This window comes from Chaetodon auriga, chromosome 7 (assembly GCF_051107435.1).
Source record: "Chaetodon auriga isolate fChaAug3 chromosome 7, fChaAug3.hap1, whole genome shotgun sequence".
NCBI lineage: Eukaryota > Metazoa > Chordata > Actinopteri > Chaetodontiformes > Chaetodontidae > Chaetodon > Chaetodon auriga.
This window is the reverse complement of record NC_135080.1, coordinates 9,520,161-9,537,097: the sequence shown is the minus strand read 5'-3', so window position 1 is coordinate 9,537,097 and position 16,937 is coordinate 9,520,161. Positions and strand designations below refer to the sequence as shown.

Below are 16,937 nucleotides of genomic sequence, written 5' to 3'. Positions count from 1 at the left end.
ACAGTTTTCAGTTGCCCAATATTGTCGTAGCGCCCTGTGATTGGTTCTTGGCCCTCCCTCTCCCGGTGTACATGCATACATCTTTCTAGCCATTTACAATCGAATAAAGAATTCATGAAGTGGTGGAAGAAGTATTTAGATACTTTACTTGAAAGTACTCACACCACGCAATGTACTGCGTTCAAAGCTTTCCTGAGGAAAATATGTAAGTATTATAAGTAAAATCCGCTTATCAAAAGTAAAAGTAGTCATTCTACAGAAAACTTGTTCCTATCAGTGTTTTACTATTATCTGTACTGTGTTTTTAGATTAATGTTACTGCTGCAATAATGTTTGTGTTGCATTTTACTGCTCTACATGTAGATAGTGTTGAGTAGTTTAATTTACAGTAATCCATCATATCATATTCTATTAGATCATGATAAATTTGTAGCAGCACTGTCCTGCAAGAACCATGTTCATCTCTAAAATGTCACCTTTTCATGAGCTTATAAAAAACAGCCCAGCTTTCATCCTTCAGTTGATCAGAAAAATTCACATTCAAAATTTCCAGTTTTGGAGATCCTTGGTTTACACTGGACAGGAATGATATGATCAATTGTAATGTGAAATTTAACTAGTTACTAGAGCTGTCAGACAATTGTATTCAAGTAAAAAGTACAATATTTGCCTCTGAAATGTGCTGGGGCGAATGTACAGTATTAAGTTGCACAAAATGAAAATACTCAAGCAAGAGCACGTACTTAAGACTACTCAAAAGCCTCTCTGCAGTTTTCAGTAGATGAGGTGGTATTCACTTTTTACCCACACATGTAACTTACTGTTAAGTTGACATTATCCAAATTTCAGCCAAAATGTTTATCATTTCCTTTTCTTTCAAAAAGAAAGGATTCCCATTGTAAAGGAGTTACTATAGGCTATGCTGTTGTACTGACTCCATTAGTCAGAGGTTTGTCATTGATCAGTATCAACAGTGGCATTGCCAGTGTCTCTTGGGGCTCCAAGCAAGAAATCCCTGGGGCCCCCAACCCACCCGTGCACGCCACAAAAAGTTGCTTTTTGCACACATAAATGCACAATTTCTGGGACATTTGAGATGAATACTGAAAAAATAGATTAGTGGTTCTCAAAGTGAGGTCCAGGGACCAACAGAGGTCCCTGAAAGCCCAGGCCTATCAATAATCATTGTTGTAAATAAGTGGCCGGGGCCCCCCTGGTGGCTGGGGGCTCCAAGCAACTGCCTGGCTTGCCTGTCCGCAAGCCCCACCCCTGAGTATCGACACCTTGTTTATGGTAATATGTATTGCATGCTTTATGAAACCTTCATTCTTTATGTGTTGCTCTCAAAATATTATTTATTAAAATCTACATTTTATTAGTCACCTCCTGCATTTGAAGTGATTAAAAATTTATTTCATTGGGAACATATTTTGATTAGTTCCTGGTGTACCCAATTTATTGTATTTTATTTTCAGATTTTGTTTCCTCCTTATTTAACATGGATTTCCTATAAGTCATGTTGCGCTGCCTGTTTGATTTCTGTACTAATCCGAGAAAAAAAGAAAAACAAAATGTGAGGAACCTCTGGCTATTCATTCCCCAGACGCTAACCCCGGACATTGCCATTTATCCTTGAAATGTACAACTGTAAACCTGCATATGTCGATAGTAAGTCCATTTTGAGTCTCTGAAGGACTGGGCAAAAACAAAACAATGTCCTTAAGCTCTAATATATGCACAGACGGAGAGGTTCTGCACTGCCAGTGTAACTGCTGTAACTGACTCACCATGCTCCCAGCTCGACTGAACATCAGGGAATGACCTGTTGTCTGGGCCTTAAAGGTTACAGCCAAATGAAAAAGATCTACCATGACTGCTTTAGACTGTATCACCTTCAGGGTTGTGCTCTGCTGTATTGTGGGCATTATGTTGAATATCGTCTCTCGGCAGATTCAAAGAGTTTACCTCAGAAAGTCTGCAGCTTTTCAGTCAAATTCGCAATAGCAATCTATCACAACGCTAACTGAAAATACACTGTATTAATTCATTAAGGACATTAACAATTAGTAAAACACTGCCTCTCTCAAAGCATTTTCACATAACCTTGACACAAAATGTCTTGTTTCACATGAGGCTGAGTTCTTTAATAAATCATGTCTTAGCCATAAAACAACAACACCAAAGCCAGTCAGACACAAATAACAGGTGACAGATTCTCTGCAATCAATAACTGGTTCTGCTTTGTTCTTATTTCTGAATGATTTGGCGCTTTGCAATTATGCTGTTTTCTCATTTCTGTTCTTCACCCTCGGCTGAGTCTGTTTCTGAATCTTCACACTTACAGCAAATATCTGATTGGATTGTACTCAACATTCTCTTGTTTTAAATTAGCTGGAATATTGAATGAGCGAAAGATGTTTGTTCCTCTCCTCTCTCTATCCCCCCGACCCCCCCTCTCTCCCTTTGCCTTTGTCTTTCAAAATAAAAACAATATGCACCCAATTAGTGCCATCAAGCCTATGGCAGAGACAAGAGAGTCGAAAGAGGGATGAAAGGTGTGAGGGAGTCATTCATGAGGCTCGTATATGATGCTCAGGAGAGGTCACAGAGGAGATCCCACCCTCAAGCGCAATATCACGCATCGCCACTTTTAAATGAACTTCGTCTGTGCACCCACTCTCCTGTTCTGTCGTCATCATAGCAATAATACATGTGTGGCTGTGATACAAGTTTGTAAACTGTGAAATGAAAATGTGTGCAGCGTGTCCACATCCATGGCATCATCAGCCATTTTGTAATTAAGGAAATCCAGCTGTCCACACAGAGAGAGGCACACAGACACTGACACTCACATTAGATCCATATCTGCCTCTGTTTTTTTTTTTTTAAATATTCAACATTCAGCTTAGACAAAAATGAATCTAGTCTTGTCTTTGAGCAGGTCTCGGCTGGAAAAATAAAAAGAAATCGGCTGTGATCCACTAAACTTTGACTTAGGAGTGCCCCGCAGGCTTTCACCTCAGCTGCCAATACTTTTATCTGTGTCATTATTATGAAATATGTGAGCACTATCAATATCTCAGCAGGCGGCTCTAAAGGGAACGGGTGATGGATTGAAAATCCAGAGAGTAAGCAATGCAGGAGAACAGTGAGGAACGTGGTGTAAGAAATATGCTGAGAATCAGGCTGAGATGGGTGAGGAGGGGGAGAAAAACGAGAAAGAATTCTGAGTAGCGGAGGGGTCGTGAAAACAAAAGAGGACAAAGGACTGTTTGGTATGCTCTGAGCCCCCTCCCCCTACTCCTCTCAGCACTGTTGCTGCCGCTGTACTATTCTTTATACACCTTGTTTTTATACCCCCGGGCCTACCTGTGATTCATACAAATGATCTCTGATCCTAATGAATCATTTAACCACGATGAGAAACATTAGATGAAAAGCAGCACGGTTTAACATGATTGGGTTTTTTTTTTTTCTCCTTTCTGACTTACAGTCTCAGTAATGCCTGTTATACTCACTGATGGTGCATGTGTTGAAGTAGAGGTTTCAAGCAGTGCCATCGATGCCACATTTCGATGCAGGCTTACCTGCACCTTATTGCTTCAGCGTGATCAGAGGTTGTGAGTGGGAGCTGAAAGTCCTTGGATCAGAGAGAAAAGACAAAACATGAGGAATAGCTGCAGGCCAAGGCCTTTGAAAATTACAGTTTTTATATTATTTTACTTTTTGTTTCTGCTGCCACCTGCCCTTTTCTCTATTTCTCTCCTGTTGTTCTTCTACTTGCTTCCCAGTCTCTCTGCCTCTACTCTCCTTCCACAAAGACAACATCTAAATGTCTGCATCTACACAGATAACATAAATAATTTGTGAGACCTTCCTGAAAAACACAAGTAAACGCAATGCCTTTGGTGCTGGTTTTGTGTCGGGTCAAACACTCTTAAGCACACAATGAAAATATCACACAGCTGTTGTGGATTGGTGAAATTACCATCATCCTAGGGGCGCAGCAACCAGTGAGGGTTGCAAACTATCTAGGTCAGTCTCTTTAAGTAGTTAATTATTGTGCTTTATTTGCTTTCATCCTGTAATAGGGAATCCCATTTGAGTATTTCGTGTGTTACCCAAGCAGTCCAGATGGCTGACGTGAATGAGTAAACATGCCCACACTTGTACAGCTAATGTGCAATACCCAATTTCTCACAAACAAGGCAAATAACAGTTTATTGATCACAATGGTTTATGAGAGCGCTTGACCAGAAGCTGAACGCTAGTCCTTTTTAAAAGTGAGAACAAGCAGATGATGGAATCGCTTCCACTCTGCTGGGATGCAGAGATGAAGCTGTGCTCGGCTGCAAACCTTCGGCACCATTAACAGCTGGAAATGGTTGACATTGAATACAACATTACGTTCATTATGATGCATATGCCTGTACACAATTTTCTTTTGCATTTTGCCCAGGAGCACTGGAAATAGAAATGCATTGCAATCCTGTTGGAGGCAATTTTCTGGTATGAATCTTTAATGACAACATTCTTCAGGGGGATGGAACATGCCGCAGCTGATGAAGAGGGCTTGCTGAAGGACAATTCAAAAGCCTGCAAATGAAGTCCACAAAGTGCCAATGCTGGGCTCAAGATCAAACAACCGAATAGCTGACATATAAAAGACACCATCATAAAACAAACTTAAATAAATATATATATTTTAAAGTTACTCTGAAATACTTTTTTTTTACTACTGCAATTGTATACACACAGGTACATGTAAAAGTGAATATAAGGAATGGATATACTGATATTATCTGCGAAAGAGAATTAAGATACTTCTGATGGATGTTCACAGTCCTTATAACCTTTCAAAAACAGTACTGAAACACAATACTCTCTATGTAAATTTTATTCCAGTCCTGAATTTATGCATGTATTCGGTAGAAAGTGAGAAGCCCCGGTGGCTCACTGATTGGATGGGCAGTGAACTGAGCAGGCGGAGAGATGATCCCCCAAAGTGGCTCTGGATAGTACATTCATATGCTGCCTATACTGTAAAATATGCACACTGTCACTCATTTAAATTGCAATGAATGTGCGCAAGGCAGAAAACTGCTCTGCATAAGTATCCTCTCAACCTCCTCTTCAATGATCACTTGCACTCTCCCTCAAATGCTCGTCTCTCCTTTCCTTTTTCTCTCCACCAATTTCAGATTTTTCAGCATGGATGGTGGTCTCTCTCTCTCTCGTTTGACAGCAGCAATGTTAATTGCGTAACACATGATGGACAAAGCGGCTGGACAGAAAGGAAAACACACCCCGATTGAAAGAAATATATGCAGAATAAACACTTTTGTATGAGGGGAACATATGAATACATTTGGTGGCTGACATCACAAACCGTTACTCTCATTCTATGTATACTATCATCCTTATGGGCAAAGCTACTTCTCACACACAAAACTGCACAAAAACACACACTGGGATGAGTCAGACTCATGGGTCAGGTGACCCCTCCCCTCACAGCTGAGTCACCAGTGACATCATGTATGGGAGCAGCTCCGTATCAGACATGTGACCAGACCTTGGCCCTTCCTTTTCCATGTCAAAGTGAATTTCTCTCTCGCTCTGTCTATTTTATGATGACAGGCTGCCATATGGTCAAAGTCTTGTAAGGAATACAGATGCTCTGCTAGACTACTGTTCTCTCTCCCCTTCCTTTGGCTCTGTCTCTCTCTCAATGTGCTGCCAACCCTGTTCTGTTACATACTAATCTATCTCGGTGCAATCTACAGGCAGGTGATGCATAATGCTATCCGAAGAGGAAGTAGGCAAACAGACTGTTACAACAGTCTTAAGCTAAGTCTCTATTTGGGTCACCTGTCAGTTCTATTAGAGTGGTGATCAGAAAGAAGTAAAGGTGGAATGATTAAGAAATTTGTCTTTCATCCTTTGCTGTCAGATCCTCTTTCAACCTCCTCCTGAGAGACACCTTCTTGTTATCCTGCAGGCATGTCACTCTTCCCTCTCCCCAGCTTGCTTTCTGTAGGCCTCATTGAGCAGCTGTATCTCCTCATGATACCCCGAGCTCTCCTGCGTCTGCCGTCGGCTGTTCTGCCGGTGAGCCTCCACAGTGTCAGGTATAGTGATATTGATGGTCTCTGCCTCTGGGTTGCCGCTGCTGGGGATGAGCAGAGAGTAGGAGGCTGTCTCGCCCAGGTCGCAGGAGACGAAGCGGTTCTCCCTTCGCGAGTAACGCAGCGATGGCGAGCGTGCGTGGGTGGAGGACTGGCTGATGTTGGAGATGATGGAGACGCTGTCCATGGCCTCCTCGTTGTCACAGATCTCCAGAACCTCAAGGTGGATCTTGACGTTGGTGTCCCCCACGCTGGCTCCTATGCCCATCCCCATTCCGATCTCCATGCCCATCCCCACGCTGCTGACGTTCACGTCTCCAGCCTGGCCTCCTGATGCTGGGTCGTCTGCACTGGGCTCGTGGCCAACTGATTTGGAGCGATACACTTCCACCTTTGAAGCAGAGGAATTTAATTAGCTTTGCATAAATAGTGTGGGGTTAAAATTCAATCCACATTAGTTACATTTACATTTTTTTCTGAAACTAAAATATTTGCTTGCCAGTTTCACCACAGGGATCATTCAAGTCTTAACATATTTCCTGCTGGAATACAGTTTCTAATACATATGCCTTACTTTACTTTATGTACCAAACCAAATCATCCGACACGGCTAATTAATTTCTCTCTACTCAGAAATCATTCCAGCTAAATCTTACATTAATCTTTGCCCCCAGATGCCAATGAGAAATTCAAAAAACTCAAGTTAACTCTGCAAAACGTTGCAGTGACTCAATAGCTGTGTTTGATAGCAGTTGTTACAATTGCAGGAAGTCAGGAATAGGCAGGAATAGTTATACATTTTGGGAAATATGCTTATTTATTTCTATTTTTGCTGATAGTTAGATGAGAAGGCTTCTTATGTCTGTGTGTTAAAAATGAAGCTTGAGGCTGGAGGAGATTATCTTAGTTTAGCATAAAGACTGCAAAGCAGAGGGAAACAGCTGGCCTGAGCTCAAAAATCCACCTACCAGCATCTCTAAAGCTCACCAATTAACATGTTATATCTTATTTTTCTTTAATACATATGAAACTGACATGTGAAAACAACAAGTTGTGGGTTTTTGCGTATATATGTACCAGTCTAGCTGTTTCCTCCTGCTTCCAGTCTCTTTAAGAAAAGCTACAGCAGCAGTCTCTTGGTTCTAGTGTCATGCTTAATGCACAGACACGAGATCTCAGGAAGAAAGCTATAAACACATCTTTGTGAGAATGCAATAATGCCTCAGTAACATAATGGGAACCCCACATATTGACATTTGGACAATGTTCAGAGAGATGTGCTGGGGATGTTTTTTTTTTTGTTTGCTGGGTACCTTCTTCGCATTGTTGGGAGAGATTTTGAGTCCATCACTGCTGACTTCATAGGTGGAGAGAGAGAGGGTCTTCCCTGTGGGTGCTTGCAGAGATACTGTGCCCTGAAAGGCGCACAGGGGGATCGACAGCCCACCTGATGAACGCTGCACAGGAAAACCAAAGAGCAAAAAAAAAAAAAAAAAAAAGAAAGTCCAGTCAACATCAAGCACAACATCTTTATTTACCTATAAACTTGGCTCATTACTTCTGAATACTGATATACATGTTGCTAAATTCAATATTGGCTGCTCATCGTGTTATTGGCAATGAGTACAAAGCTCACAAGGTCCATTTGCATCTTGCTCCTTTTGTTCAAACTAATTGAGCTAAATTGCGTCCATGATGTCAAGGGCAGGGAGATGAATGTGTTGACCAACCATTTCTGTCCCAAGTTAATGAGGCTTACGTCTTACAGCCCTGTCAACAGCACTACGTTGTTAAAATGAGATGTCAGGGCTTCACAGAAGCTACCGGGGACCTTTACGGTTCACGGGAAAAAGATGGAAGCATAATCTATAAGATATTTAGTCGTATCAAAATTTTTTATCAACTCATTTCATCTGAATAATACGATTTCAGCGTATAAAGCATCAATCTAATTTCTTCTGGGTTTCATATCAGTTTGCCACCTTTTTTCAATTACTGGGCTCATTTATATTGCTCCCATTTTTAATCATATTTCATGTTTTCCAGTCATATTTTATATTGTATTCACAGAGATTAATTTACCACACAGTACATCAAAGTGAGCCTCTGTCAACATGATGTGTTTGAGGAAATGCATATTGCTGCAGGGGAAAGGAGAAGCGTCCTGCAGTGCAACAGTGGGGAGACTGGGGCAGGTCTCATTAAGCCCGCTAAATTATTTAGATTAGTTCAATGTAATGATCTGATTGTGACTATGATGCACAATAGAAACAAAGAGGATGTCAATCTCTTGTCCTCCCTGACTCTGTCTGTTTTCCTGTTATTGTCTTTGGCTCATTGTGAACAGAGGGAGACACAGAGAAAGGGACAGAGACAGTGATGTTGAGCTGAAAACACATTGTCAAGTCATTCAAATGACGCTCAGAACCCATCAATGTACTTCCCACACTGATGGACGGGGGTTTGCGTGCGTTCTGGGTATATTCACGTGACTTTTTTTTTTTTATTGCATGCATATTTCGATATACACTATAAAAACATGCATGCTGCAAACACAAACATTTCTATTGTACATTGCTTTCACAGTATAACAACTTTGGTCCAGACAGAAATATCTTAACAACCCTTGAACGGACTGCAATGAAATTTTGCACGGACATTCTTGTTCCCCAAAGAACAAATCCCACTGATTTGTTTACTTTAGTGATCAACTTTTCATCAAGTACTATGATCTGGTCAACATTTTGATATGTGGCCAAATATCTGGAAATCTAAAGCCTCAGCCGTACTTTGTTTCAATGGCTGATTACTAAGTGTTAGCATGCTAAACAAAGATGATGAACATGATAAACAAGAAGACTGGAGAACATCAGCATGTTGACAGTGCTAGTGTGAGCATGCTAGCATGCTAATTTTAGCATTTAGTTTAAAGCACTGGTGTGCACAAGCTGACAGAGCTGCTATAGCACAGCTATACAATCTTTTTGGCACCTATATTCTAACACATGAGTTTAAGTGTCAACATATAGCACACATTTTATATAAGCAACAGTGCTGTGAGGCATCTGTGGCTGATGCCTGCAGATGCTGGCATGTTTGCAGTATATTGATTCTGGTTGTGTTATTTTCCTGTTCATTCAAAATCAATACTTTTTTCATTCCTCAACTTGCAGCTTTATTGGTAAGAACACCATTTAGTTACAGTTTTGGATGCGCTCTGAGGAGAGTAAACGGGTTTCTGTGCCACATCTGAATGCACATTGGATCTCCATTTCCCCTCTGGGAGTGGGCTCCCCCGGCTCTGCGCTTGCTAACAGAGAGTATAAAGTCACAGAGAGGGTAAAGATGTCTTTAAGCTTTAATTCCACCTCTCCCTGTGGATGCTGAAGGCCAGAAGGGCTGACAGTAAGGAGGACAGACGCTGGGTAATGACATCTAGCCTGCTAACGAGGAACAAAACACAGCCAGGAAAAGCTACAAATCACAAATTATTTACGCTTTCACATGTTGTTTGGCTTTGTGTGGATATACATTATGTATATGTGTAAGTACAGAAATAGCTAACATATCTTTATGTGTTACTGTGTTTGCAAAGGGGGAAGGTTCCTGATCTGTGGAGCTTAATTTTGTTATTTTTTTGTCATTGCTGTTTGTTCACATATGCAGCGTGTGACTGCTCATACCTAGTGTTATTCTACTTATTCCAATCAATGAATAAACGCTAACAGAACACAACATACAGAGTTTGCTACTAAGAAACTGAGAAGTAGGACACACACACACGCACAAACACACACGCACACACAAACACACAAGCCAGCAGTGAGCATCTCAGACTTATACATGATGCAAAGTGAGTGCCAAAGCCAAGCTGTAGATGCATGCTCCATGGATTTTCCACCCTCTGGTGATTTTCAAACCAAAACATTTCAGACTTATAAGCAGAGCAGAGACGGAGAGGAGGAGAGACGTAGATGAAGTGTGCGCATGTGTCTGTATGCGTGTGCACACATATATGCATGCATGCTTCTGCATCTGTTCATGTCTCAGTTCGTTCTCTGTTATCGCTCTAAAAGTCACATTTACTGTGCTGTCAGTTTCAAAGGTAATGCCCGTGGCTGCACTGCTGTTTCTCTGGAACAGAGTGAGGTTACTCTCTCATATGTGGCTGGCCAGGATACATTAATCATTAAGGCTTTACTGTTTTGTCCTTGTTTAACAATTCAATTTGGCCCAAGAAAACACAGAGAGTATTAAGCTTCTGGTATTACAAGAGTACAGGATGTCAAGCACAAAGAAAGAAATGGATTAAAGATGGATTAGTGGATGCTGTTGCAAACTGTCTTGAGCTGCAATGTTTACACTGAGTGTTCTTTGAATTTGCATATACTTGATACAACTATTGAGTGTCTGAGCAAATAACACATTTATGAGCATATTTTTTTGTGTTGACAGACAACATGGCACTATATCCATCCATCCATCCATCAATCCATCAATCAATCAATCAATCTATCAATCTGTCTATCTATCTATGTTTGAATTTAACTACAACGTGACTCAAAATTGATTTTGTTGAATTTTCCATTTTACACCAAATCACAGCTATGTGCAGAAACACACATAAGGGAGCTAGCCTTCACTGGATAAATCTCATTAATACTGATCTTGAAACTCTAAACACCCAAAACCACAAGACTAAATCAATGAATGGAGCTGAGCCCTTAAAGCTGGTCCAATTTCAGAAGGTCTGAGGAGCAGCATTAAATGAATACTTGGTTTTGAAAGACGGGCTGACACTTGCTATTAAAATGCTATATGCTGCTGATAGTATCTTGATAAATTGCTCCATTAATCAGAATCTATTGAGGCTTAGCTCATATGACGAGAGAAAGGAGAGGACAGAGGCTAAGGGAGAAGAGATTTTAACCATTTTATCAAAATCACATGCACAGCTCCCACTCTGTCAGCTTGATTATAAACGGGCATATTCACAGTTGCGGAAAAAACCCACTTGGACACAGACCAACAAACAGAAAGTCTGACAGCCATTCAGACAGTCAAAAAACACACGTATATGCACATGCAAAGAGTGCATCCAAGTCTACCAGCTGTGTGTCTCTGTGTATCTGCACAGGTGCACTGCACTAAGACAGCAGTTCATTTCCTTCTGAACAAAATGTAAATAGAGAAAGGGAGATTGAGTTGCATCCATTTTATGGTCCTGAGACACTAATCACTTCTAAACAATCATCTCTAGAGTGCATCACCATATGTTGCATGCAAATGCAGCTGCTGTTTGACTAGTATAGGAAAGCCATAGCGTGTGAGTGTGGAAAATCAATTAATGGCAGCCATAAACCACAGAATGACAGATACAAGTGACTTAATGTGATGATTCAACACAAGGCTAATAAGCCAACGGCTCTGGACAGTGATGTACCTGTCTGGGTGTTCTCTCTGATTTACTCCTGCACCACTCCCAGTCTGTCAGCTCGATTTTCCGACACTCCTCGTGCGACAGCCTCCTCTCCGTTCCCTCGAACACAGACGACGTGTCAGTGAGATTATGATCCTGCTCCCGGTGATGAGAAGGCAGTGAAGGGACACAGCGGAAGTCGCCATCATCTCCGTGGTTCTCATGAGGGAGTGAAGGGCAGTCAGCCAGCGCCTCTCCTCCACCAGCTACAGCTTCCAACAGGAGGTCTGCATGAGAGGAGCTGTCCACAGGGCAGGTGGTGCTGAAATCAAAATCAGGCCCCAGGTTGGAGAGCCCTCCACTTTCTAGTGCATCGAGGCGGGTGTTAGGGAAGTCACAGTTAAAGAGGCTGTGATAGGCCGGCTTCTCAAGCGGTGGACTGTTATGGGACATGGTGGCATGTGACAACTTGTACACTCCATAGCCTTGTTGAAAGGAAAGGTTGAACTCAAATCTTCTTTTCATCACTGTGAAGAAAGTATTCGAGTAGAATTTTATTACGCCATCTTGTAGAAAATGAATCTCATTCAGGGTTCATTGTGTAGAAAATTGCATTGCATTGCAAATTTCTATGACTTCGCGGTTTACCTGACGGTTCCTGTGCTGGATCCCGTTTGCAGTTAATGAAGCAGCCACACGGCATGTGGATCCAGCGCTCAGACAGCACGAATAACGGAGTGACCGCAGGGGCAAGCAGAGTGAGAAAGAAGCTCAGAGTCTCCAGGGACGAGCTGCGTGCATTCAGTGCGTGGCGCACCAGCACCAAAGTCTGTGAATGGAGGGGAAGGGGACATTAATTCACTGAGCAGCCGATGATTCAGGACGGATGAGGACGTGGGGGAAGGGAGTCACATGAATGGAAAGACATCACAAAGATCCTTCACCCATACTGAGTTTTTCTCCTTTTCACCTGCTTTTGTTCTGTTATTCAAATGTATTAAAGTTTAAACCAAAATGCAACACGATGACAGATTTCCAATATTTCCTGTGTATGGGTGCACTACATTAAAAATGAATATATACGTCTCTATCCCTTATTAGAAAATGAAAGTGTTCCTTTATAAATAGTCTTTATATGACTCAGGTATTGTGGCCGAGCAACAGGTTCAACATTGTTCTGATACAGACCTATAACATATCAGTGACTGTAAATATTTAATATATATATAAAGAGAAACCATCTTAGGCAAGACATGTTTGGTTAAGCTTGTCTGTTTCATAAGAAACAAAACAGAAAAAAGTCATTGGAAATAAAAAAAAAATACAACTTGACAGGACACAATCAGTGACCTTTTGACATTTCCTGTTTAAATTTTCAGTGCTGCCAGTTAGGAATTTTTTTTGCTCAATGTTTGCTCACCATTGTCAGCTGGCTGCACAGCATTTATCACTTAAAATTCTTTTTGTGTTTGAGCAAGAACAAATGTTGTAACAGTGGCGCTCTCTGTGTCACAGTCATGTACAGTATTTTACAAGGTAACCCAATGAATGCTTTGGCGTTGACTAAAATCTGCCAACCGCTGCTGTCAAAGCCTTCAGGGAACATTTCTTTAATAGGACACTGGCTGCCTGTTTTTTTTGTTTGTTTTTTTTTAAATATGAGTACTTAACAAATTTAATGGGACCATAAACCATGATGTGATGTCTAAATGGTTTCAAACCTTTTAACATAACAGGTTATTAATGAATTGAATATATCCTGTAAAATACTGTTTCCCAGAGTTGCCTCAAGGGACATGCAGGTTTTACTTAATGGATTTCCAACCAGTTTAACATGTTTTTCTTCATTACAGGAAAGGACTTTAAAGAATCACACACTTCTATTCTGATTTAAGATTCTGTTACTTTTGTCCACATAATAATTTATTACACTAAGAGCCTGGGGACTTGGGGGTGTATGCCATTAAAATGTTTGCTGCATTACAGGCCCATACATGAGCTCCTAACTGGCTGTCAGTCACTTTCCTGGTGCTTGTCTGACATCTCCTCCTTTGTGATTCTTTTGGATAAATAGTTGGTTTATTCTTATGGAACTTTAATCTTAAGACTTTAACTGGGGGCAAAAAGGGGGTTTAGGTCAACGACATTTTATTTGAGGATTCAGTCCTGGAGTCACATTTTTCTTGGAACAGGTGAGTTTTCCAATATAATAAAACAGTTAATTCAAGATTAAAAGATCTGGAAACAAGTTGGAACTTGTAGCTGTCAAGTGTTTTCCGAAAAAAGCGAAATAATTTCAAGTTTATAAGATTAAGTGGTTTAGCAGGTCATTTTCTAAAAGTTATTATGCTGATGCTTTTGGCTTCAGCCACTGAAACAGCTTTAAAAAAAATCACGCTTACCATCATGGGCATCCATAAAATAATTCGGACAACCGCCAGGATCATGGAGAAGCGCTTTTGTGCAAACACCACTGGCGTGTCCTCCACAGCAGCTGTCCTCTGCCCGTTGACAGACACTGGGGACAGACAGCTGTCCTCTTTCTCCCTGAGCTCTGTGCCGCATGAACTTGGGCTCAGCTCGTTGTAAGCACCGAAACTTTTGTTCAGGCTGTCCCGGGAAAAAGACTGGAGGTCGCAGAGGGGAGCGGAGCCGCTCAGCCCCCTCGCCATCTCCAAGTAGCTGGGGTACAGTAAAGTCCTCTGGGGCTCTCTGGAGCACAGCAGCTGGTAGGTGAGGGGGACAAAGAAGAACAACAAGCCACAGAAACACAGGGAATATAAAGAGAAAAGCAGCAGGATGTAAAAACTGTCGCTCTCCGGAAAACACCCGAGAGACGCCGGCGTAAAGCTGCCCCATCCGCACAAAGGTAACACACTGACGGCCAGGCTCACCGCCCACACACCGGCGATGGCCCACATCACTCTTAGGGGCCGACGGACAGACTGAAGCACTCCAAATCTCTTGGTGACATAAAAAGTGTAGGCTGCTATAAGGCAAGCCTTCATATTGCTAGAAACGCCCTGGAACACGTACAGAAGTCCAGATAAAGTGCACAGGCTGCCTGACCCTCCACCTCCATCTGTCTCCCACTGTAGGAGCATGAACAAGGAGAGAGGGACCACACTGAGCAGGTCGTCCACCGACATGGAAGCCACGATGAGACACAGAGAGGTTTTTCTCCTCATCCGGAGGAGAGAGAGGAGCGAATATACACCTCCGACAAAGGTAGCAGCGGCGATGGTTACGCACAAGCCGAAAATCAGCAGGCGAATTTGCCTCTCCATCCCCGCGGGGTCTGTCTTCTCGTAGGTGGCCGTGGAAAGGTAGCTCTGGTTGGGCGCCGGGGAGCTGAGGTGCGTCGTGGACATTTTCAGTGAATTAACTTCTCCGTCTCTTTTGGCACTTTAAATTGGTCAAATCTGACTCATTCGCCTGTAAAGTTTACCGCGCTGCAAAGGTGTGAGGATGGCACAACATGCGCCGCATCTCTAAAAGCAATCAGACAGTGGAGACGATGAGAGAAGCACGGGAACGCATCCCTCTCCGATCTAATTGGGAACGCACGCGTAACCGAAGCTTTCTGGTCCCTTGGTCACGGAGCCTCCGTGCTCGGGCACCGTGCTGCTGAGCGCTCGTATTCACCGTTCAAGCCGCGCAACCAGGGCACCTCTTGGTTCCAGCTGCCGATTTACGCGCTGTCGTCATCGTCGTTTCCTCTCACGGTAGTCATTTGGGGTTGGGCCAAACGCAGCCTGGTCCGATGCATCAGACTACGAAGTCATTTATGGCTTGACTGCTAGACCCTCTCTGCAGGTCATGCCAAATACTAACACCCGTGAGGGACATTTAACCACAACTGAATACAAATGAGAAAAAAGGTTTTTTTTTGGAGATTTTGTTCATGCCTGTGTTTGTGTGTAAGGGGCCCATCACTTGGTGGTTAATTCCATTTGGAAACCATAAGAACAGACTGGCTTTCACTGATCCATTTTCAAAACCCAATGGAGTCAGGAAACTAAATGCATTTGCTGAAATAATAAGGAAAACATAGATTTGAGTGGCTGTGTTGGCTGGATGCTCTCTGAGCCAGACTGAAAACAGAGTAAGAGCATGGGTGTCTCTTTGTATTTAGTCATGTCTACCATAACACTGTCAGAGTGAAGCAGCTCTTATGAGGCAAGAGTGCAAAGGACACATTCAGTGAAGTACTTTAAGAGAAAGTTGTCCTTGCTTGACTCATCCGAACAGACACTGTGTAACAGGAAACCACATTAATCTTGTTTGTCACCAGGGGCCTGGGTTTTGAATGATAATTTAACGAATGATTAAGTTGTAATTGTAACAGTTAGATACAACACCAGAGCAGGTTAGAGGGACAATGTTGGTAGATGCAATCAACTAGAGAGAAAGCTTAATTAAACAGTGTGTGACCATGTGGCTGGACAGAGGCAGATTAGTTTGAATGTAAGTGGACAGTGTGTGTGTGTGTGTGTGTGTGTGTGTGTGTGTGTGTGTGTGTGTGTGTGTGTGTGTGTGTGTCTTTATCTGTGCTTAAAACCTATGCCCTGGTGTGGAGTTGACCTTGTCTTGTCCTTCCCTGTGGTGTTCAAGGATTTTCAGGCTGAAGGACTCCTCAGTTGGTTTAGATGGTTCATGGGTGTTCATTTATCCTCAAGGGGGTCCATAGATAGAAATAATACTCCATGTGCAGTGCTCTGTTTATCACTGGTGATAGATTTCTGGACTCATGCCCTTTATGTAAATGAATACATGAATCTGCATGCTGACAGCCCATGCCTATTCATTAACAACCCCCCCTTCCCGATCATGTTCTTACTCACGGTATGATATCATTGCACAGTATCTCCTTCATGTTGCCTTGTGCAACATCAATGTGAATGCAAACATGACTGTAAGTGCATCTGACTTAATGTCCTGAAATTGAATTAGAGTTTGGGCTAAGTGACTTACAGCCAGTCTAATGACTACACTCTCTCAGGGGCCATGAGGACACGGAGAGGAACATAAGAGGACAAAAGGCAACACAAAAAGGTGCATAAGCATAAGCACAAACACACACACACACAGATACACCAGCTGAGCTCAGCGTCACACAGCAAGGTGACCTACTTTGTGTGTGTTTGTGCGTACTGCGTGCAATAGTTTGTTCATGTGTGCATGTGGAAAGGCACAAGGTGAGAGGGCAGCTCTGAAAGGGTTTTCATAGCTAAGCACATTGGTGAAGAATAGAAGAAGTGTAATGAAACAGGATCTGTTAGACACATGACAATCTAACATTCTGTCACATCCCATCATCTTTTCGTGCAGGAAAGACTGAAAATAAATTTTATATCAACGTAGTCAGATGGGGATTTGGAAAGGAGGGAGAC

General features: G+C 42.3%; 1 protein-coding gene across 1 annotated transcript; it reads right to left on the bottom strand.

The window, feature by feature from the left end:
• Positions 1–4,202: 4,202 nt before the first annotated feature.
• On the bottom strand, positions 4,203–15,239 carry LOC143322934 (putative G-protein coupled receptor 149). Its single transcript, XM_076734380.1, has 5 exons — positions 13,947–15,239; positions 12,193–12,373; positions 11,569–12,071; positions 7,439–7,582; positions 4,203–6,516 (listed from the first exon to the last, which is right to left on the bottom strand). Exons 1-5 carry the CDS (start codon positions 14,913–14,915, stop codon positions 6,004–6,006), a joined length of 2,310 nt encoding a protein of 769 aa, XP_076590495.1. The 5' UTR covers positions 14,916–15,239; the 3' UTR covers positions 4,203–6,003.
• Positions 15,240–16,937: the final 1,698 nt, after the last annotated feature.

Bases quoted from the DNA above. Each gene is read 5' to 3' on its own strand.
- LOC143322934 (XM_076734380.1), bottom strand. From the start codon at position 14,915: ATGTCCACGACGCACCTCAGCTCCCCGGCGCCCAACCAGAGCTACCTT. The intron at 12,374-13,946 runs GTAAGCGTGATT...CTCCATTCACAG, and splicing joins TTTTATGGATGCCCATGATG to ACTTTGGTGCTGGTGCGCCA. The intron at 7,583-11,568 runs GTACATCACTGT...TTTCCTGTGCAG, and splicing joins CAGAGAGAACACCCAGACAG to CGTTCATCAGGTGGGCTGTC.